This window comes from Homarus americanus, unplaced genomic scaffold (genome assembly GCF_018991925.1).
Source record: "Homarus americanus isolate GMGI-L3 unplaced genomic scaffold, GMGI_Hamer_2.0 scaffold45698, whole genome shotgun sequence".
NCBI classification, from domain to species: Eukaryota; Metazoa; Arthropoda; class Malacostraca; order Decapoda; family Nephropidae; genus Homarus; species Homarus americanus.
Window position 1 is genome coordinate 8,772,822 of NW_024735554.1, and position 23,307 is coordinate 8,796,128.

A 23,307-nucleotide genomic window follows, 5' to 3' on the forward strand; every position below is an offset into this window, starting at 1 on the left:
TTTTCTCAGCTGAGAAAAAACGCACAATAGTTGTGTATTAGAGGTTTTTTAGCCCTTCAACACCAATACAGTATACAGTAGTTTCTGAAAGTGTACAGTGCAGGGAACATCCGGAGAAACAACTAGTGTACATTAATCATATTAATAATATATAAACAAGAACAGGAAGGGTATTAAAAAGGACCTTTTCATTTAGCCAAGGAATTTCCCTGTACAGTTATGGTGAAAGAACTTAAATACATAAATTTGTTAGTTTTCGGTACATCTTCTAATAAAATAAGGTACTGTACAGTACTGATTCTTCCATTACAAAAATTATTACATATTCTATCAAGTAGCTCAATTACCGTAATACACTGAGTGTATGGAAATAATTTCAAAATCACACATGTACAGTACTGTATTTTGGGAGTTCATCAGAACACAATAAAGAAAATTAATATGTTGTACCGTATGTTCAACCTGCTGCAATAATACCTGATTCTTTTATAACAAATCAAGTAAATTCAGCCTAACTTTGCCCTAATATTACCTAACAACTAAAATACTGTACATTCTAAACCATTAGGTTAGAATTGGTTATCTGGTTTACTTTCTATCTTAGAAGATGGTTTGTACAAGTTTAATAAGACTGGAAAAATCTGATGTTTAAGACCAATGTATGATAGACTATGAAATACACTAAACAATGTCTAGTATGATGACTCACATGAGGCGGTACAACTGTGGGGTACGGGATGTTTGGGTTCACACTCAGGATGGGATGGAGAAAGGAAACTCACAATGTGCTCTCTGTATACATGTTGTATTGGATGTACAATGCAGCATGGTTACAAGCGTGATGTAGAGAGAGCTGGTTGGTGAGGGTGCTCAGAGGAGGACAGCTTGTGGGTCGCCATGCTCGCCGGCGGGAGCGAGGACCGCCAGGCAGGCGGTGGAGGAGGTGTTGCTGGCTGGTTGGTGTAGGTAGAAAGAGAGAGATCACCACGAGGTCAGGTCTTAAATAGCGGGGGGTAGGCGTGGCTTAGTAGTTGACCTCCGTGATGTATGGCGGCGCTGGTTGACCCAGATCACGAGGCATACACTGGGGAATTCGAGGGGTCGGCTACGCAGCAACAAACAGCGTTTGTAGGGGAGAAATCCACTACACAAGTACGTTTAAGGAATGTTAGTGGTGGGTAGTAGTAGGCCTACAGTGCAGTGGTGACACGCGTATCTCTCGCCACTGTACCTAATGAAATTTGCATTCAATTTACAATGTTATTCAATGCTTCCCACAACAGTAATATATCTTATCCAACAAAGAAGTTAATCCTTGCAGACTTTATGGTTGATGATGGTGTTGGGTCGAACGAGCCAGAGGATGAAGGAGAGTGTGTAGAGTGTGGTGAGGAGGCGAAGTTCTGCACCGGTTATAGCTTGTAGGGGGAGGAGGAGACACAGTGCTAACCCTATGCCACACCTCACCATTTCAACCAAGCGGCAGCAGGAGAGCCCATCATACAACACACCAATACAAGTAAGGGTCGCCACCACCGCTAAGCTGTACACAAACACCTCCACTGGAGTGCTCACCTGACGGGACGGACAGCGACAATGTAATTTATAGGTAGCACTACGCCACTGATTACTGAACTACGCGACAATTGTATGTATTATCAACATATCATGAATGGAATGTACTGTATTATAGTACACAGGAGTAATTTTGTATATAAAAGTAAAATAATAGGATTTAATTTTGTTTTAATGTATTAGTGACATGTGAAAGAAGTGTTAACGCTAGCTTGATAAAACACGTAAGTTACACAAAAGCCTGAGACAAAGCCTCAGACGTGATAATAAAATACCCAGTAAACTGGGTTGTATACATTACTCCTAACAGTAGTAAACCCAAATGGCCTAATATAATTATTGTTGCACATACCACTGTCGTAGTCAGGCGAGTGATGAGGGAGAGGGCCGCCAAGAAGTGTAGGAGGACATAGCAGTGTGTGGCAGCTGTTGCTCTTACCTTCTGATACTCTCTAGAAGCTCTTATCTGCAATATATACCTATATCAGGATTCTGTGTAACGTATCTGGAAACTTACTGAAATTCATTATAAGTTCCAGATCTATGAAATTGTTAAGTCATGGTAATTGTCACCGAGTCTTTGATTTATCAAATGTTCAATAACAAACACTTAGCTATTTATTTATAATCCGTACCAACAGGTTTAGCAAATCGATTTTATTCCCCAAATCGTTTCAGCAAATTCGCACCAGATCTCCTTTTTTTATTTTTTTTATTTTTTTTTGCCTTAACATCGTGTAGAGATGACTGGTTAGGCTCTGTTCACTTTAAATCTAGTAGACATTATTGTCTGCGCCTCAGTGACCAGACCGCATCAAATATAAATTTGCTTGGCTGATTTTTTGTCAGAAACTATCATTAAACACAAAAAATAACCTATATCTAATTATGTCTTCTACTATAAATTGACCCAAAAACGTAATTTAGCCAAATTATTCGTCTTCCTCCCTATAATCCTCGTTGGTAAATATGTAGTTTACTCTCTGGCCACTTTGAGCCAAGCGACCCCAGCGGCGTCGGTGCCATTTTGAGCAGTGAACGCTTACGCCCATTGGAGTGAGCTTGTGGGGTTATGAGATATTGGTTCACACTCAGGATGGGATGGAGAAAGGAAACTCTCAATGTGATCACTGTATACATACTGTATTGGACCCTCTTCCTGCTGACGCAGCCCCTGCTCCTGACCCAGGCCCACATACCCCAGCAGGCGCATCTGAGGACTCTGTACCTGTCGCGAGTGAAGCACAACATTCATCGCCTCCACAACCCTCCTTCTCCCTCTTTTCTCCCACAGATCTCGTGTATCTAGACAGAGTTGCCCCCTCCCCCCCCCTAGCGGCCGGCTCATCCACGCCCTCGCCGTTATGTCCCACATGTGGCATGCACCGTCCGTTCTGCCTCACATGTGGCACGCAACTCTGCCAACCTCCAGCCTCCCGCCACGCCCGGAGGGGAAGAGGAGTATTGTAGTGGATTCCTCCCCTACAAGCACCGAACCTTCTCGAATGCCCCAGCCTACGCCTCCAGCGCCGCCTACGGAGCGGGGGTCAACTATCAACCCACGCCTACCCCCGCCTTGTAAGGCCTGACACCGCTGTGACCAGCCTTTTTTCTACCCAGTGCCACCAGCAAGCAACACCTCCTCCCTGCTAGCCGGGCGGCTCCCGCTCCCGCCAGCGACCTTGGCGTCCCTCAAGCCGCGTGCCCTCTCTCTGGGCACCCTCATCACCCAGCTCTCTCTACTCAACGCTTATTACCATTCTACCTACCCAGCAACAAGCTGCATTGTACATCCAATACAATATGTATACAGTGAGCACATTGTGAGTTTCCTTTCTCCATCCCATCCTGAGTGTGAACCAATATCTCATATCCCTACAAATGGTGACCCCGGAGTGACCACTGCAAGCTATTCTCCTAGACTCTGAATCTTTGATCACAGTAAGTTCGGAGACTAATCCGTGACTCAGTTTCATCACGGGGAGCGACTGTATTGTACTGTAGTACATACAGTACCAACTTTTTGGTATAGTACCTGACAGTAACAGTGCATCACATCATAAACACAACTCTAGTTTCTTTTTCAATTACCCTTATTATTTTAATTAATTTCGTTGTGAATTCATATATACATTTCATTAATCTTAATTATTATTTTTCTTATAAAATTGAAAAAGTTTTGACTATAATGTACTTTATTCATATAACACTTACATCAGGCTTGTTTTCATCCCATCCCGTCCAGGGTGAGCCGGGTACCCAGCTAGGGCCCTTCACCAGTGAGCAGAGCCACTTGTCCCATGTGTCCATACTGTTCGCCTTCCCAACCGCTAACTTCAGGTAAAATATCTGCACAAGGAAGTGACAGGTTAGTCTCACTGTCCAGTGATTGACGGTAGTGCCAGGCGTCTGATGACTGGTGAATGATGGAGGTGGAAGGGTATTTTGTTTGAAATAACTGTTAAGGTGGTTAATTTCATCGCTGTGTGGCTAGGACTAGGTTAATTAAGTTTTAGTTACCATTAGATAATATATATGTTAAGGCACTACCTATACAATACATACATTAGCAATGTTAGAGAAAAATTACAACTAGGATATAAAGAGGCTAGGGATCAATGGGGACGTGGCGTGCCTACTGTAATTAATGGAGCTCCCTCTCAAGTCATGCAATCAGTGGTTCAAAGGGAGGCCCTGTGGCTGTGGTCGTCATCGGTGTTTTCCAATTCCCACACATAAACTGGATCACCTACATGACCACTTCGCCTCACTTAAAGTAATGCTTTTACCACTGCCTTTACATAGGCCTTCAGGATGCTTTCTTTGCTCAATGTCACAAACTTCAGCTTGCCAAATTGGACCATGTCTTCACTTTAAGGACCTAATGCTGTTGAAAACATCACTTCAGGGAGCCATTGAGAAAATGAAACCATAAGTAAGACACGGACTAACGTATGCAGCGTAACAAAAGATGCGGACAGGTTCAAACTGAATGTGTATTTGTTTATACTCAATTATTTACCTGGTGATAGATAAGGTTGCAACTCTCAGGCTGTGTTATGATTCCGTAAATTATCTCCTGGTCAGGCAGCTCATCTTGGTAGGTGCCAAACAGTCTGTCCCACACGATAAACAACCCAGCATAGTTCTTGTCCAGGCAGAATTGGTTGACTCCTGTTGTGAGAGTAATAAGTTTTCTTCACGAAAGAGGTTGGGAACTTCGTGCTTTGTCTTTTTTCCTTTGTGGTTATCAGCATATACATGGATCACGCGCATCTATATGTACAGTATATGTATTATGGGGATTGGCCTACCCGCGCACAGGTCACTGACTCACATCAGGGTCTGGGGGCGAAAATATAATTATAATAATAATAATAATAATAATAATAATAATAATAATAATAATAATAATAATAATAATAATAGTAATAATAATAAAGAACCTTAAATAAATACAAATATGAAAAAAGATCAAGAGTAAGAAACGATGTAGTATGTATGCTATGTTGTCAAAATAATAGAAACAATTGAGACCCTACAATTGTGTGTAAATGAGGTATAAAGTCAGTCAGATCAGCAACCTGGGACTTGGTCACAATTTTTGTGATGCCATATGGCAGCAGAGTCTACCTTATCTATAACCTCATATTTTACGGATTTATCATGTTTATTACTGTGGCTCGTGCCTCCTAATCCAGTGTATCGTAAAAAAAACGGATTATGATGTTCAAAGGCAGTGTATATGTGGTGCGTTTAACTTTATACCTTTTTACTTGAGCACCTTTGTTTTTACCTAACCACACACGTCATGATAGTTGCCTGACTTTACTGCACCGAGGATTCTGGTAATGTAGATTACAATCCTTGACTGTACTCGCAACATACACCGATCATTAACTCCTATTACCCCGAGTCTCAAAATATCCTCGTCATTTATTTTCACCTGTAGTGTCAGGATAATTTGGACATTAAGAATGTCGAGAAAAAAATATCGTATGAGTTTAAGTGAGCAATTTGTGATGCGTTATCACTTATCCAGCGGTAGTGAAAATTACCTTACAAATCTCTAAAGTATCATTGACCTAGCTATGATTTCATAAATATTATTAGAATCCAACTGTTAGTATCGTAGCTATAAAATGTGTTAAATATAACAGTGGATACATTATTTTGACATTGTATGAGATAAAACGTTTAAGGCCACGTTCACACGGGCGTGGATTCCTGTTGCGTGGAAACGCGCTGGTTAGAAATACACTGCACTTCAATGGGAGCGATCGCTCAAAACTATCACATTGAAGTCTGTGTATTTCTAACCAGCGCGTTTCCACACGACGTGAATAATCCACGCCCGTGTGAACGAGGCCTAAAATCGTAGGTTCTTGAGGCTATACTATTTCCAACTCGATACAGGAAGGAGCTAGGCTATCCCGCGACGCAACTACCACCTTGGCCTAAAACACACCACAAATGAATTTGTCTTGATACAACATAACTCAAAGACCAGGTCCTGTGTCATATACTCCACACCGCTTCCTTAGGCTTATTTCAAAGTGGATGTGAGAATATTTCGTAAAATAATTAGGGTTTTGTTTCAGCGTCAGATAATGTGGTGGTTAAAGGTGTATAACTAGATTGGTGGGTATCTATGCTGATTGTAAGTATTCCTTGTTTTTTGTGTGAGTGTTCCTCTAGAAGTTTAGTGAGTAATAAAACAAGTCACTAAATAATAGAAGGAAAGAACAGGTGTAGTACACAGTGTGGGTGAACAGTGGAAGGGGTAAGGATGACGCAGTGTGGGTGGGAGCTGTGTGCCAATTTGGCGGAAAACCCGCTAAATCTAGCGGATTGAACTTTCAAAATGCGGATGGCTTAGACTTTTTTGCTGATAGCTGATTTTAGGGTGCATTTTCTCTGGATTTGGCGGAAGTTCTAGCGGATTTCGTATACAAGATGATAAGAAAAAAACGGAAATTTAAAGTAAATAGAATACAGAGTAATCAGCAACCCAACCTCTCACATTCACCCCAGGGAATATTTCGGATACGAATTTGAAAAGACTTGCACCAACTCAAAGGTCAAATCTATCAGAAAAAGCAGAGCGTGATTTTCGCCAACGCTGCATATCTTGTGTTACCAGTTTCTTTAATAAGTTAAAAAACAGACTTACTGATAACTTCAAACTCTTGAGGAAAAGGTCTCTGTTTTCAGTAGTGGAATGTCTCAGAGTTGTGAAGGAACCAATAGTAGAGATAGCTGAACTTTTTGGGTACCATCCCCAAAAATTGACCGAATTGACAATCAGTGGCGCAACTTAACAATTGTTAAATGGCACGAGACCACAACAGTAAAATTTTGGATTAAGGTAAAAGATTACAAGAATGCTACAGGAGTAAATCCTTTTCGTGACCTCTGTGAATTAGCTCTCTGTGTACTTCCCTCCCTCACTCTAATGCTGAAGTCAAGAGACTATTTAGAAAACTAAATGTTGTTAAATCAAAGCTCAGAATCGGTTGAATACAAGTTCAGTCTGTGTGATTATTGCAGTGAAAAGTGGACTCCGAAGAGTTGGAAAATATTGTCATTCGTATGAACTACCAAAACAAGTGGTAAAGCAAATAGGTACAATGGTAGCATACAGTTCATCGACAGCAAAAACACCAGAAGCTGGTTCAAGCTCTTCTTCTAATACCCAATTACCCATGTCGAAATTAAAAACGCGAGTAGGAGTGTCAGACCTGAGGCTTGAAGATGGTAGTTACGCAAATTCTGATCAGGATAAAGCTGAGGCATTGAACAGCTTCTTTTCCTCGGTGTTCACAAGAGAGGATGCGATTAACCTTCCTGCGTTTGAGGACAGACGGTTCGACACAGCACTGACCCACATTGTGTTCACAGAAGAGGGTATTAGAAATAAACTGTCAAAGCTAAAGGTCCATAAGAGTCCCGGCCCTGACATGGTGCATCCTAGAGTGCTAAGAATGTTTAGCAACGAGCTTGCCGAGCCCCTGAAGATCCTGTTTTGTAAATGTCTGGATGAACAAAAGGTCCCCAGTGAATGGAAAGTGGCTTATGTGAGTCCTATCTTCAAGAAGGGCGATCGTCACTCCACGAACAACTATAGACCGGTGAGCCTGACCAGCATAATATGTAAAGTACTTGAGAGTATTATCAGACATGCCACAATGGAACATCTACTACGAAACAACCTTGTAAAGGAATGCCAACACGGTTTTATGCCGGGGCGCTCCTGCCTAGCACAATTGCTCAAGGTATTGGATATGTGGACCCATATTCTGGAACGGGGTGGTAATATCGAAAATATTTACCTAGATTTTGCCAAGGCTTTCGACAGTGTAACCCACGAAAAGCTGAAAATCAAACTGGAAGGTTACTTAATTCGGGGAAATGTCCTAGCGTAGATAGAAGACTTTCTACATGACTGCAAGCAGTGTGTGGTGATTAATGGCAGGAAATCATCATTCGTACCTGTCACAAGCGGGGTACCACAGAGCAGTGTATTGGGCCCGCTGTTGTTTGTTTTTCATAAATAACATGCCTGACGTTGTACACTCCTCCATACAAATGTTTGCCGATGACGCCAAGTTATTTCGGGAAATCAAGAACCAAGCGTACTGTGAAGAGCTGCAGAAGGACCTCTGTGGGCTCCAAGAATGGTCGAAGAAATGGCTGCTGAGATTCAATGTCACGAAGTGTAAGAGGATGCACCTTGGGGCGTACCAACGGTAAGGAGGCGTATCATATGTCCCAACGGGATGAATAAACTGCACTATTTGAGACTGAATGTGAGAAGGACCTAGGTGTGTATGTTGACAATGAGCTGAAGTTTTCGGGCCATTGCGAGAAGAAGGTAAATCAGGCATATAAATTATTGGGTCTTATAAGAAGGTCGTTCAGATATCTAGACGTTCCGTCCCTCGTAACGATCTTCAAGAGTGAAGTGCTTCCCCATCTGGAGTACTGTCACCCCGTCTGGTCCCCGAGAAATGCTAGGGACTGTCAGTTGGTTGAAAATGTTCAAAGGAGGGCCACCAGACTGGTGCCTGCCCTTCGGCACCTCAGCTACCCTGAAAGATTGGAGCCCCTGACCTTGCCTAGCTGATACTACAGACGGGCAAGGGGTGACCTAATTGAGGTGTATAAGCATCTCAAGGCGCACTACTCAGACGAGTGTCCTTACTTGGAGCTGGCGGACGCTCGCCCCACAAGGGGTCACAGCTCAAGATTGAAGAAGCCGCAAGTCCAGAAAACTGTGATGGCAAACTTTTTCGGAGTGAGAACTGTGAACTCTTGGAACAATCTACCAGAAAGTGTTGTGACGGCACCGAGTGTGAGCTCTTTCAAGACAAGACTTGACCAACACCGGAGCGGGTTCAGGTACATTCAGGAGCCGGTGCATGCCCAGTACCTGCCAACAGTGCGTAACAGAGACGTGACCGATCGCCCAAGCGGCTAACGAGCCGATCTTTCGGTGAAGAGGATAAAAGAAAAGGAAAAATAATCAGAGACGTGACCTATCTTCCAAGCGGCTAACGAGCCGATCAGTGGTGAAGAGGATAAAAGTAAAAGTATAGAGATTGAAGAGGAAGAAGAGGAAGGCATAATTTTTTCGCTGAACTAAGTGGTGAGTACTTAACATTTGTATATTTACTTAACATTTGCATATTGTTTAGGGTACGTGCATAATAGCGGATTTCTAGCAGATTCTATCGGTCAATCTAGCCGATTTTCACACCAACCACATTTGGCAACACTGGGTGGGAGTGAAGGACGAGGGCGACCTACCATGATGGACACGGTGGTGGGATGGGGTGTTGAATATATACTCGCACGGTCCCAGAGTACGTATAGCCTCCGTGTGGATCCAGCATTGGAAGACCAAGTTGAACTGGGCATGGGCGAGCATGTGGGCCGGGGGAACGCCCAACACGGCCATGGGGAGATAAAACACCCACAAGAAGAGCCGCTGGAGTGGGGAGTGTCTGAGGCCAACAGCCACGGTGAGGTCCTGACTAGTGTGATGGACTTGATGCACTGCCCACAACACCATAATCTCTGCACGAAACACACGCATTGTCATTGTTGCAATTAAAAACACTTATTTCTACTGTCCGCTGTATATCAATCCCAAATCTGAAGATATTAACAGAATAAAGCAATTAAACATATAGAGTGAATAAAATTAGCAGATTAAACTAAGTAGGCAATAACTAGCAGAATTCACCAACCATGGCTGGCGCGGTGCAGCCAGTAGTAACAAAAGTCGGTGAGCACCACCAGGGCGAGGGCAGCGAGAGGGGAGTCGCCCAGTGGAGGGAGGATGGCCCATTTCTGCCACACCAACACATACACCCAGTACTCGAACCCACGCACTAAGAATCTTGTAGTACACGTTATAAAGACACACAAATAAGCATTTAGTAAATAAAGTCATGCAAATGTAAGGTTGAGAAATAGGTATTGAATAAATAATCACCGAATATAAGTTATCTTTTAGTGCATTAACTTAACTTGTTATTTTTGTTTTGTTAATTGCTATTATATCACATGGACCAAAAATATTCTGTAGCCGAATATGACACAGTTGGAAATTGGTTCATATCTGCCCAGTGGGATATTTTCAATTGGCATTTTGTCCATCGGAAAATTGTCTGGTGGGGTTTTGTCCATTGATATAGGGTCTGTGCAAAGTATTTTTTATAATTATGAAACCGAGTAGTATAAGAGGAAGCAGATAGACAAGAGGATTCTTACTTGGTGACTTCATAGAATGTAGCGTGAGCCAGACTGAGGATGTTGTCGTGCAGTACAGGAAGACGCGCGTCCTGCCACCACAGAGCTAAGTACTCCACACCCACCAGCCACATCACCCACCACAAGGCCTGCACAAACACACACACACACACTACTCTTAGTTTACCGACGTGATATATTACAGGGATATGGTTTTGTCTCACATGTCTGCAATGACGTAAAGTTGCAACCATTAGTAGTAGCACAAAGAACTCCTAAGGTGCTTGAAACAGAGGAGGGGGATTCGATGAAAAGCAGGGTCGGACCTAGATGGGTTATATACAAAGGGAAGCAGTCCCGACAAGTGCACCAGTACAGAACTAGGGACCAGCGAAGGCCCCCCAGCACCCCCCGCCCCCTCCCCCCTGCATCTCGTCGACCTCCCACTGAGGAAGAGGTACATAGGCGTCACCAAGGAGATCTTCAGCCACACAAACAACCCGGCTATGGAGACACTGAGAACCACGATGAACGCCATTATCGCCCTTACCCCAAAACAAGGAAAAAATCCAGCCGTCCCTCCAAATTACAGCTCGATCTCCCTCCTCGAAGTACCTGGAAAAAATCGTGAATAATATGAGAAATCACCTGGAAACGACCAACAGGATCAACTGCAGACAATTTAGGTTCAGGAAAGGGAAGTCCACCTCAACAGAGACAGCCCTGGCATATGAGAACTTTAAGACTTGGGTGATACGAGTGTACTCCATATGTGACTTACGTCTCAACCGTAAAAATTACGCTTCATTTATTAGTGATACCAGATCCAAAACTTATGAGATCCGAGAATCTTAGTATTTATGTGTCATTATACGGGACCACAATGTTTTTATTCGTGTGTGTGTTTTGTCAGCATTTACTTCCTTTAATTCTTTTGCATTTGATTATACCTGGCGTAGGATTGGCGTTTTATCATGATTTGTTAATGAATTCTAGTGACTAGTGGATCTGGCAATAATTATAAAAAATTATCATAAGCCTTGTGGCTTAAACAGTTGACACCACAGTTCGTGATAGAGAGCTATTACCTCGGATTGTATCTGCTGCAGGAACAAATACGGTATTTTATGACGGCGTGTGTACCCATGACAGAACCTACACACACGCCGCCCTAGCTTATTTCACCTGTGACATCAATAGTTCCAGCTTCCTACCCGTGCTCTCCTCACCCAGCAAAATATTCTTTGAAGTTTTCTTCATCCAATCTTAGCTCTTTTACCAAAGTATTGTAGGTTCCAAATTTAGACCGATACAACAGCAATTAATGCACCCACCATCTGTGTTTCCTTGACCGTTTTCCCTTTGCATTACGCATGATCTTATACAAAACCAGGATAATTAATAGCAAATTATCCTGTTCATATAAATAGAGCCGTAGCTTTGATGTGCTGGGAGCCATCTTTCCTGTCCTGTTCCCGCTAAGACAGAATATTCAGTTGCAAATGGAAACAGGGGTGTCCGTTTTCCAAGGCAATTTAACGCAAACGCATATATGGAATCCTACTTTTAATCTAACGCTAACGTAACGTAACGCAACGTAACGCAACGCAACGTAATGTAACTTAACGTCTTCAGGTAGCATTGGAGTGTTTAATCATCAGGTGAGATAAACTGGGTCCCCAATCTTCAGGTGATCCTATAAATCTTAAGGCACGAGCACCTAAACTGGCTATTTTTCAAATCTGCAAGCAAATCCGGCACTACAATTAGTAGCTCTCCTTTGAACTTGGGAGGGATGCCGATTTCGGGCAAGTGAAGACCAACATGGAGTTGAGAGAAACCGGGAACTCTCGCTGGAATCTTCTGATTTATTGTCAGATTTGTTTACCAGCTTGAAATTTTCGATGCTCGTGTGACTTCACTTTCTGTTTAAGGTGACTGGCTGCGCTTGTGATGTAAACTGGCAAGACAACGAGTATGAACACATGAACTACCACGTTTATAGCGACGCAAAGGACTGAGCGTAGTGTTGCGGTTATCATGAGACTCCTAAAGACTGGTTTAAATACTAAAGCTGAGTATCGGTGTCAGGAATATGACACCACTTCTGGTGAATTTTTCTTTTTGTGGTAAATATGAAGAAGGTTGTGATCTGATCTCCTCACTTGGTGTCTGTACGATTCGGCATTGTCAGTAATGAGGCATGGGAGAGTTAGAATAAGAATTATACCGAGACATTTTATTGGTGCCCTGGTAAAGATTATATTAAAGTTGAAAAACATTATTATAATATAGAATGGAGTGCTAACTAACATTTATGTTTTGGCGGAAAAAATAAATAAATAGATGCCATTGTAGGGGTATCGAGATATTAATGTTGTCTAGCACTCAGGATGGAAGGAAACTCTAATGTGGTTTTTTTATATAATATAAGTTATATGATAGACAGTCTGGTGCTGGAGATGCCGTGTGGTGAGGAGCTGCTCAGTAGAAGACGTTCGGTGAGTAGCGTGTTGAAGGAGGTAGATGTGCAGGAGCTTCGTTAGAGAAGATGTTGCCTGTTGCTGGCCTCCTGGTTGAATGAATGTTAACAGCGTGGAGCTTGCTGGAGGAGGTGTTGCTTGTTCAGGAAGATGGGCAGAATGAGAGTTGGTTGGTGAGGAAGCTCAGAGAAGGACAGCTGGTGGGTCGCCATGCTCGCTGGCGGGAGCAAGGACCGCCAGGCAGGCGAGGAGAAGCGAAGGCAGCCAGGCAGCGGCGGAGGAGGAGGTGTTGCTTGTTCAAGAAGAATGGTCAGAATGAATCTCAATGGAGAGACAGAGCTTATATAACCAGCAGCAGCCGCCAGTCCTCTATGAATCATGTTGGGAAAACCCAGAAAGTCGCCGGTGACTAGTTCCGTTGCTAAGATACGGTAACATGTGGTTGGTTGCTAGGGAAGGCGGTAGCAGGTGGTGGCTGTGGCTACGCAGTTGTAGGCAGTTGTAGGGGAGACGTCCACTACATTATTATTATTACTTCACTCCACAATTCATAAACACTCCTACCAACATGACCACTCATTTTTTTACTTAATAAAAATGCGATCATCTACGAAACAGACTTTATAATATAGCGTGGAAGATCGTGTGAATTAATAATTAGTGTGTTTATCACGTTACTGTTTGTATCCCCCTATCTTTATTCTTCTCTTGTACATTTGTGTGTTTACCTTAGCACTTGCAACACTCCCAATATATGTAAACTATGTACTGACAGGAAACTTACTAAACTTCAAAATTATTATCTCTAAAACGACGTAATCTTTTTGTATGCAATGTAAAATTAATAAAACTTTTACTTTTGCTTTACCGTTATCCTCTTCACCACTGATCGGCTCGTTAAATTCTTGGGCGATCGGTCACTTCTTTGTTACGCACTGTTGGCATGTTTTTGTTGTTGTTGTTGTTGTGTTATTAAGAGTTGTATGTTATTAACACCTGTATGTTATAAAGACCTGTATGTTATTAAGAGCATTATGTTATTAAGAGTTGTATGTTATTAAGACCTGTATGTTATTAAGAGCATTATGTTATTAAGAGTTGTATGTTATTAAGAGTTGTATGTTATTGAGAGTTGTATGTTATTAAGAGTTGTATGTTATTAAGAGCTGTATGTTATTAAGACCTGTAAGTTATTAAGACCTGTATGTTATTAAGAGTTGTAGGTTATTAAGAGCTGTATGTTATTAACACCTGTATGTTATTAACACCTGTATGTTGTTAAGGACTGTATGTTCTTGAGAGCTGCATGTCATTAAGACTTGTATGTTATTAAGAGTTGTATGTTATTAAGAGCTGTATGTTATTAAGAGCTGTACTTTGTATGTTATTACGACCTGTACTTTATTTATACAGTAGTTGTATGTTATTAAGATCTGTAAGTTATTTGGAGCTGTATGTTATTAAGGGTTGTATGTTTTTAAGATCTGTATGTTATGAAGACCTGTATGATATTAAGAGCTGTAAGTTATTAAGAGCTGTATGTTATTAAGAGCTGTATGTTTTTAAGATCTGTATGTTATTATTTATACTCTAACGATAAATACAGCTAAAAATATTTACCGTTTTCCGTTTTAGTGTGACGGAGGGTGTGTTAGGGAGGATGTGTGAGGGGGGTGGTGTGAGGGAGAGTGTGTGTGTGAGGGAGGATGTGTGAGGGGGGTGGTGTGAGGGCGAGTGTGTGTGTGTGAGGGAGGATGTATGGGGGAAGTGGCGTGAGGGAGGTGGTGTGAGGTGGGTGTGTGAGGGAGGTTATGATGTGTGGGGCTTCACTTCCACTATTACTGTTCCTCACCTGTAGCGTATAGGGTGGCACACTGAACGACTGCCCCGCCTCTTCTTCTGTGCAATAGATGTCATTCTCAGCCGCCAGTTGACTCACAAACTTGAAGTTCAAGATGTCCTTCACTCTCGAGGCGACGTGATTTATAGCCGTCTCCAACTCTCCCCCTTTTAACATGATGCACTGATGATCATATACTAACTCTCACGGTGTCTTGATGTTGGGTTATGTGAAGCAGAGTGATGGTGGTAGGAGGAGGAGTCTTGTAGTGGATGGTGGCTGGAGGTAGAATGCCAAGTGTGGGTTAACTTGGCGGTGAGGAAAGCTCGCTTCTCGTGACGAGAGTAGGTAGCGGGACACACCACCACCACCACCGTCACCACTACCTCCTCCTTTACCACCACCGCCACTACCTCCTCCTCCTTCACCACCACCATCACCTCCTCCTCCTCCTCCTCCTCCTCCTCCTCCACTACCACCACTTCTTCCATCACCACAACCTCTATAGCTTCATCTTCAACTCCCATCACCACATCCACCACCACCACTACCTCCTCTTCAACCACCACCACGTCCACCACTACTTTGCTGTCACTCGGAATCGATGACGATCATCCAGCTATGATACAATGGTAGGATGTATTATGGATGTTACCTTCGTTGGTGAGCTCTGAGGTGACTCGAGAGGCAAATACGGGACCGGCAGGGTCGTCCACAGATGTTGCAAGTGTGGAGGGCTACATCTAGTGCGGGAGGGGCGGCGGGAGCGTCTTTCCGGCGCTGGCGCTTGTCTGCTTCGGTATGCAGTCGGGCTAACTCGAAAGTATTGACACCTTGCATGGTGCTCCTCCAAGCGTTGCGGTGTGGACTGATCGTCTCCCAGGTGAGGGGGTCGATGTGGCACTTTCAGGTTTGTCTTAAAACTATCCTTATACCTTTTCAGTTGCCCGCCAGCGTTACGTTTACTATTTGTTAGGTGACTGTAAAGTAGCTGCTTTGGCAGTCTACTGACGATCATGCGGGTAACATGGTCAGTCCAGCGTTGTTGTTCATGGATAATGGTAGCCTCGATGCTCTAACAATTGGTGTCTGTGAGAATACTGGCATTTGTTCAATTGTCTTCCCAGCGAACTCGGAGGATAGAACAGTACACTACCACCGCAACTACCACCAGTATTACCAGCTCTTCTTCTACCACCATCACCAATAACACCGCCACAATCATCACCACTAACACTATCATCTCTTCCACTGTTCTATACCACCACTACCACCAACCAGTATTACTACCTTATCTTCCACCACCACTACCACTTTTTACTTACTTTTACCCTTTACACCACTGATCGGCCACTTGGATGGTCAGTCATGTCTCTGTTAAGCAATGTTGGCATGTACTGGGCATGCACTGGCTCCTCAATGTATCTGAACTTGTTCCAGTGCTTGTCACGTCTGGTTTTGTATGAGCTCACACTCGGTGCTGTCACAACACTCTCTGGCAGGTTGTTTCACGAGTTTACCTCATCTTCCACCATCACTACCATCACCACAACCACTACCTACTCCTCTTTCACTACCACCACCACCACCTTCTCCATCACTACCACCATACCAGCTCCACCACTTCTGCCACCACTATATTCACCGGTGACCGGATAAAACCCCAACGGACAAAACCCCAGTCTCATATATAAAATATAAAATAAAACACTTTTAAGCTTAGGTTAGGTTAGGTTAGGTTAGCTTAGCCTAGGTTAGGTTAGGTTAGTGTTGACAAATGACAACCCCGTTGGGGTTTTGTCATGAAACCATATTCACCACCACCACCACTACCAAGGTTCGAATTACATGTGAGAAAGATGACTGAAAATAATACCCAGTGTGAACCAGTACTACTTGTAGAACCATACCCTCACCACGTATGTTTATAAAATTAGGGAAATATTAACCTGGTCTCTACTTTATCCTCTTCACCACCTGTCAAATTCCTAGCCGGCCGGGAGGTCGGTTAAGTTCTGTTCCACGACAGCCTATCCCATGAAAAGTTGAAATTTAAACTGGAAGGGTATGGAATTCAAGGAGTGTCCTAGCGTGGATCGGACGGAGACTTTCTTCGTGACCGAAACACTTTCGGAGACCAAATGTGAAAAGGACCTGGGTATGTACAGTACGTTGACAACGAACTAAAGTTCTCGGACCATTGTGAGAAGAAGGTGAATCAAGCGACTAAGCTAGTAAGATGCTTTCCCGTCTGGAGTAGTCACCCCTCGTGGTCCCCGAAATATGCTGGAGACAGTCAGTTGATTGAAAATGCCCAAAGGAGGACCACCAGTCTGGTGTCTGCACTATGGCACCTCAGTTCAGGGTGACTTAATATAAGTCTATAAACAACTCAGAGGTGGTGGGTGCCCGCTCCACTAAAGGTCACAGCGTAAGGTTGAAGAAGCCATAAGTTCACGAAATTGTCAGAGCAAACTTTTTCGGAGCGAGGGTTGTGAACTCTTGGAACAGTCTGTCAGAGAGTGTTGTGACGGCGTCGAGTGTGAGCTTATTCAAGAACCGTTGACATGTAACTTAACACGAGACTGTTGACACGTAACTCTTGATACTTGACTGTTGACTTTGTGAGTGTTGACAAGTGGCTGTCGACACGAGATTAATGACAACTGAATGTTGAGATGAGACTGTTCACATCTGACCGTGATGCGTGACTGATGATTGCTGACACAGCAGCTGTTGATATGAAACCTGTCCTGTGATGTATTCAAGTCATATCCAGTTACACCAAGTTACCCGCCCCCTGGCTGAGTTACCGCAGTCTACCCTGTGAGAAGAAGGTGACCACTGCCCAGTGTCACTTTTTACTTTTTTACTTTTATCCTCTTCGCCACTGATCGGCTTGTTAGCCGCTTGGGCGATCGGTTACGTCTCTTTTCATTCATCTTCTTCACCAAAAGATCGGCTCGCTTGCCGCCCGGGCGATCGGTCACGTCTCTGTCACGCACTGTTGGCAAATACTGGGCATGCACCGGCTCCTGGATGTACCTGAACCCGCTCCAGCGTTGGTCAAGTCTTGTCTTGAAAGAGCTCACACTCGGTGCCGTCACAACACTCTCTGGTAGATTGTTCCAAGAGTTTACAACCCTCACTCCAAAAAAGTTTGCCCTCACGGTATTTGTGCGCCTCAGTGTCTCAAAGGCTCAACAGTCAACACGCTACACTTTTAACATTTAATATTCAGATGTAATGTGTACTGTAATGTCTTAACAAACCATTAAATTAATTTTTAATGACTGTCAACTTGTTACAAAAAGTAATGTTTTAACCAACCACTGAATAAAGTAACTTCATGTACAGAACCTTGATCCTCTTCCAGGAAATGTAAGATAGCTTTATATTCCTTTAAGTAATTATTTATTATTTCAAGTATGTGTTTTATCTATAATTATGTTATATTATTTTTAAATAAAAACCATTCAGTTAATAAGGCGTCATAGTTTTAACTGATAAGACGACTGTTAAATTATACATGCTCAATCAGTCAATAAAGATAGGAGAACATTCTTTCCTTTCTTGTGCACGTTTCTAAGATAAACAGGTAAATATTCATTGAGTAAAATCGTAATAAACAGTAAATTTACAGTGTAGGTATACAAACAATGGTCAAAAGTAAGTTAATTTATCCAAGGAAATCCCAAGAAAACCTTTAAAGAATGAATTATGCATTTTTTTTTTATTTACGGGAATTAGTCCGTAAAAAGTTATTATCAAGGAAATTCTTATTGTATTAAGTTTGTATTGTTCTTTAAATGTTTCATAAAAACCTTTTGCCAATAAACAAATGTAATTCTCATCCTTCAGACACTTTGTTGTTTGCTCCAGTTATCAAAGCAACTCGTTTCTCCCTGCTGTATTGCCACATTTTTTCAGCACCACGGCTTCGTTGTCTCCTTAAAGTATGATCACGTCCTTGAGGCTACAAGAGGCTCCTGCATGATGCCATGAGAGGGCCCTACAAGATGACATAAAGGGCCTGCATGATGCCTTAAAGAGGCACTACAAGGGGCCCATGCAAGATTCCATAAAAGGGCCCCCTACAAGATTCCATAAAAGGGGCCCCTGCAAGATTCCATAAAGGGGCCCTGCAAGCTGTCATAAATGGGCTCTGTATGGTGCCATAAGGGGGCCCTACAAGATTCCAAAAAGGGGTCTTCATGATGCCTTAAAGGGGTCCTACAAGATGTCATAAAGGGGACCCTGCAAGATGTCATAAATGGGCCCTGTATGATGACATAATGGAGCCCCTCCAAGATGCCACAAGGACTCCTCTCACAGAATATCTTATAAACTTAACGCATGGAAACATGGGTTGAATATTGTTACATCAATTACATGAATCGCAAGTTGTTCAAAACTTACAGAGTTTATATAAAAACATTACGAATGTAGCCATAGAAAAGAACAATTTGGTTTTACAACATAGGTTCGGACTTATCGATGCTGTACTTCATTAGTTAGTACTGTAGTCATCTCGTTTTTGAGGCCACAAGGGGAACGGCAAGTGCATGTGCTGGTGAAATCTGTGCTGATCTCGTCAGCTGTGCGTTGCTTATGTCAAGCGTGCAGTCCATAATAACAGTTGCTGTGTGTGGCTCATGTGAGGTAACAGAAAAACACCAAGCATTATTCACTTTGATATTTTTTTTTTTTTTTTTTACCTGTCTTTGTTCAGGTAATGGTGTACTGCGCACATCATTGTCATCCCTAAAAATCCCATCTAATTCATATTACGCTACATAACATTCAAATGCACAGCGCTTGTAGAACCCCAGAAAACGGGAAACATTGAGAAAGGACAACTCACCTACTCAAGGTTCCTAGACCATGTGTGGTATTGTACCCAGGTATAATTATATCATATCAAGTGTATGTATTCATAGCATTAAGGATCACTCAGGGTAGGCATAAGATGAATGTTAAAGTCCAGTTGAGCCGGACTAGGGTACTGTAAGACTAAGTGTGGAGCAGGGTTTGAAGGTCCTACTATTTACGTCTGTGAGCGTGTAGCGAACCTAACTCCAACAGATATCATATGAAAATACATGAGAACCATGATCTGGAAAAAGGGATAAATGTATCAGAACTATGTGAGGTGTTGACAGTGATCTAGAAACTATACTGGAAAGGAAATATCGTGTATGCGTCGGTATGAATTTAATACACCTCGTAGCCTCACGTGACATATACCCACGACAGGTACAGTGATCAGAGAATCTGAGGTCTGTGTTCAAATAGTGCACTGTGTGAGAGGAGGATCCCTCATTACAGTTTTTAAGTGAAGTTGATACACCCCCGCCATGATCATTCGGCTTTTGTTTCAAGGCGCGTCATGTACCCGCCTCAGATGCCCGTTGATATTAAAATCCCAGGCATTTAACCAAGCACTAGCAAACCAAGACCTGACCTTAGTGTATAAGTTAGGATTAATATATGTGTTTATAAGAAATGTGTGACAATATACCGTAAAGTGTTCAGGTGAGAACCATAAGAAACAAAAATGTAAATTGAGGATTGGAAACTGTAGGCCTATGTGACGAGAAGCGGCGGGAAGCCGGCCTTAGTCTTTCCCGTTCTGCCGTCACCACAGGTCAGTGTCCTAGCGGGCTATATCCCGCCCTACAATTAAGGTTGATAAATAACAGTTACTACAGTTTAAAGCTTTGCCGGATATATAAGTGTGATAGGGATGTGTTAAGGGATGGGATAACCGCCCGTCAGGCATTATTGCTTAGTCTTTCCCGTTCTGCCGTCACCACAGGTGCCACGTGGTTGGGGTATCTTGCCGCCCGGCCGCCATTGTCTCCTTGAGCGCCACACCAGGTGGGGAATTACTCCCCACTATACCAGTCCACTATGAACCGGTGGATTCCCAGCGCACCACTCCACATGAATAGTCACAACTAAGGAGACCGTGAGAAACTGCGGTCGTCACTTGGAGCGACCTATAATACCAGGCGTAGAAATAGTGCTGGTATGTCTCTAGGTGAAGCCCTCGTCTTTACCCACCGAGGGCGGTGTGCGAACGAGGGGCCCGTTGTGTATACCTAAAAGTCATAAGGAGTCACATACTTGCAGGTATGGAGTGTAACAGGTGTGTTGCGATGGTGCTACTATGTATGATAACCGACGGTGCTACAAGCCACACCAGTGGCACAGTCTGATGTGCTAAGGGATATTGTAAGAAGGAACGACCGAGATACGGCGTTCACCGATTGTTGTGCAATAAGTGGGTGGATGACCCGCCAGTAATGTAGGAGTCTGGGGCCCAGTTGGGTAACCAAAATTCCGTTGTTCTTCTGAGGAAGGCCAATTCATGTATGTTTTTTTTACCAGTGTGTTTTATAAGAAATAAATCAATGAAGACATGTTATGGTTTCACCCTTCTTTACCCTTATCGATCTGATCAATGGAAAACCTAACCCAATGCCTAGTCCGCTCTGCCCGCTACCTAACGAGCTACATGCTGTCCAGAGGGGGTCTGGTGGCAGCGACCCTTAGACATTAAGATTAGAGTTAAATTATCCCCTTAGATTTAGTGACCCCAGATCTGGCAGTATAATGGTCAGGCAATTCCTGTATCTCAACCCTGCTCAGGAGTTCACCTTTATTTTGACATTACAAGGTTATTTCTGCACTTAAATAACCAAGGTATTTAATCACTTAACAATGCAAGTAATTACACTAGTCCATCAACAATTAAAAATTATGAGAAATAAAGCTCTGTAATTGTTCACTCAGTACGAGATTGAATTTTGCAAGGAGTTCGATCTGACCAAGAAAGATTATTACAGAACTGTGCCGTATGATGTTGCACCAATCTTGATGTAAATGTGGAAAACATCCACTGGTTGCTTGAGGGCTCCTTTATGTTTGCATGCCCTTAATCCTGCCACAAAAACTCGTTAACAGATTAATGGAAAGAGTTAATGCTGTAAAGATTAAAGTAATGGTTTATACTGCCAGATCTGGGGTCACTAAATCTAAGGGGATAATTTAACTCTAATCTTAATGTCTAAGGGTCGCTGCCACCAGACCCCCTCTGGACAGCATGTAGCTCGTTAGGTAGCGGGCAGAGCGGACTAGGCATTGGGTTAGGTTTTCCATTGATCAGATCGATAAGGGTAAAGAAGGGTGAAACCATAACATGTCTTCATTGATTTATTTCTTATAAAACACACTGGTAAAAAAAACACATACAACCACACTGTGGACCATAATTCCAAGGCCTGTCCCAGGGTATAGCACTGACGCCTCTAACAACTGTTGTTGTGGTCGGTTACACTCCGACCCGAGATGGGTTTGGGGGCCTCGGCCCACGAGGTAGAGTAGAGCCGATTAATCACGCCGAATCAGCGCCATCACTCCTATATTGACCACTGCTGGGTATCCACCGGCTCCGAGCGACCGGTGGGTTTCAATTAAGCCCACCCTTGATCTGGAGATAAACGGGAATCAGCGTCAGGGAACGGAAACATGACAACACCAACAAACTCTCTTGTCCAGACGACAGACGCATTTACGTTATATTACTTCTACACTGGGTGAATGACAATTCAACTGTTAAATCATGAACACTGGTGAACACTGATAATCACTACAATTGACTGAATTAACTGAATGGCTAGGAAACACAGAACATACCTGGAGATAAACGGGTATCAGCGTCAGGGAACGCTGATTCCTCATCAGCTCGAGTTTATATACCCCTGAGTTGCCAGTGATCGCCACTCACACAATGACCATAATTACAAACAAACTAACTGTTACTCATTCAAAGACGACCCTCAGTTGACAAAGGTCTGGCGAATTACTTGGGTTGATTTACACAGACTAATTCAAGATTGAGCTTCCCAGGAGAAAGTGGAATAAACAACGTATTGATAACTGTCTTCACAAAGGCGGGGCTTACTGAGGGATCGCGAGGATAAACACGCTCCAGAGATTCTACAAGCGCCGTGGATTTGAATATTATGTAGCGTAATATGAATTAAAACGGGTTTTTAGGAATGACAATGAGCTGCGCAGTACAGGTTGTTTCCAAATTGGAAATAAATCCTAAAATGAAAGTTATGGTAGACAACAGGGAACTTAAACGAGCGGAAAACATTTGTATTTGGGATGTAACATTTGCTGTGATGGTAGATGTATAGAAGAAAAACAATAGGGCAAGCAAAAACAGCATATTATAATCTAAATGGCCTAATGAAAAGGGACATTAATTTCAATTTGAGAAAATGCCACTGAAAGACTTTATATGGCAAGGACTGGTGTATGAGTCAAAAGCATGGACACTTCTAGCAGACACCAGAAAAAGGTTGGAGGCCTTTGAAATGTGGTGTTATTGGGAAATGCTAATGTGAGGGCACGTGTGTTTTCCAACACCTCTACACCACCCTCATCTTACTGACTTCTCTTGTCTTCGTTCTTACTCTTACTCAGTTCTGTCACATATTCTTTTGGTAGCATGGTCATTCTTTTGGTAACATGGTCGAGGGTCTAGGCACATGGGTATGGTAATTCTGGTATCAAGTCACTTGGACGGAAATAAAGGTAAAATACTGTGGGAGAAATGAATACACCTAAAGTACTCTA

General features: G+C 42.9%; 1 protein-coding gene across 3 annotated transcripts; it reads right to left on the reverse strand.

Annotated features, from left to right (window-relative positions):
• Nucleotides 1–1,074: 1,074 nt before the first annotated feature.
• On the reverse strand, nucleotides 1,075–21,927 carry LOC121871485 (alkylglycerol monooxygenase-like). Of its 3 annotated transcripts, XM_042373847.1 has the most exons (9): nucleotides 21,913–21,927; nucleotides 10,883–10,947; nucleotides 10,354–10,481; nucleotides 9,828–9,979; nucleotides 9,385–9,654; nucleotides 4,598–4,749; nucleotides 3,790–3,924; nucleotides 1,928–2,041; nucleotides 1,075–1,575 (listed from the first exon to the last, which is right to left on the reverse strand). In XM_042373847.1, exons 3-9 carry the CDS (start codon nucleotides 10,464–10,466, stop codon nucleotides 1,309–1,311), a joined length of 1,203 nt encoding a protein of 400 aa, XP_042229781.1. In that variant the 5' UTR covers nucleotides 10,467–10,481; nucleotides 10,883–10,947; nucleotides 21,913–21,927; the 3' UTR covers nucleotides 1,075–1,308. The 3 variants fall into 3 exon arrangements, with proteins under 3 accessions (XP_042229781.1, XP_042229778.1, XP_042229779.1); XM_042373844.1 differs by lacking the exons at nucleotides 10,883–10,947; nucleotides 21,913–21,927 and adding an exon at nucleotides 14,668–15,014; XM_042373845.1 differs by lacking the exon at nucleotides 21,913–21,927 and having other exon boundaries at nucleotides 10,883–12,676.
• Nucleotides 21,928–23,307: the final 1,380 nt, after the last annotated feature.

What these genes read in the sequence shown, in the direction of transcription:
- LOC121871485 (XM_042373844.1), bottom strand. Translation starts at nt 14,832, where the DNA reads ATGTTAAAAGGGGGAGAGTTGGAGACGGCTATAAATCACGTCGCCTCG. An exon ending in ACATTCTATGAAGTCACCAA is followed by an intron (nt 9,980 to 10,353) that starts GTAAGAATCCTC and finishes GTGTACTACAAG; the next exon opens with ATTCTTAGTGCGTGGGTTCG. An exon ending in GGGATGAAAACAAGCCTGAT is followed by an intron (nt 2,042 to 3,789) that starts GTAAGTGTTATA and finishes TATATATTGCAG; the next exon opens with ATAAGAGCTTCTAGAGAGTA.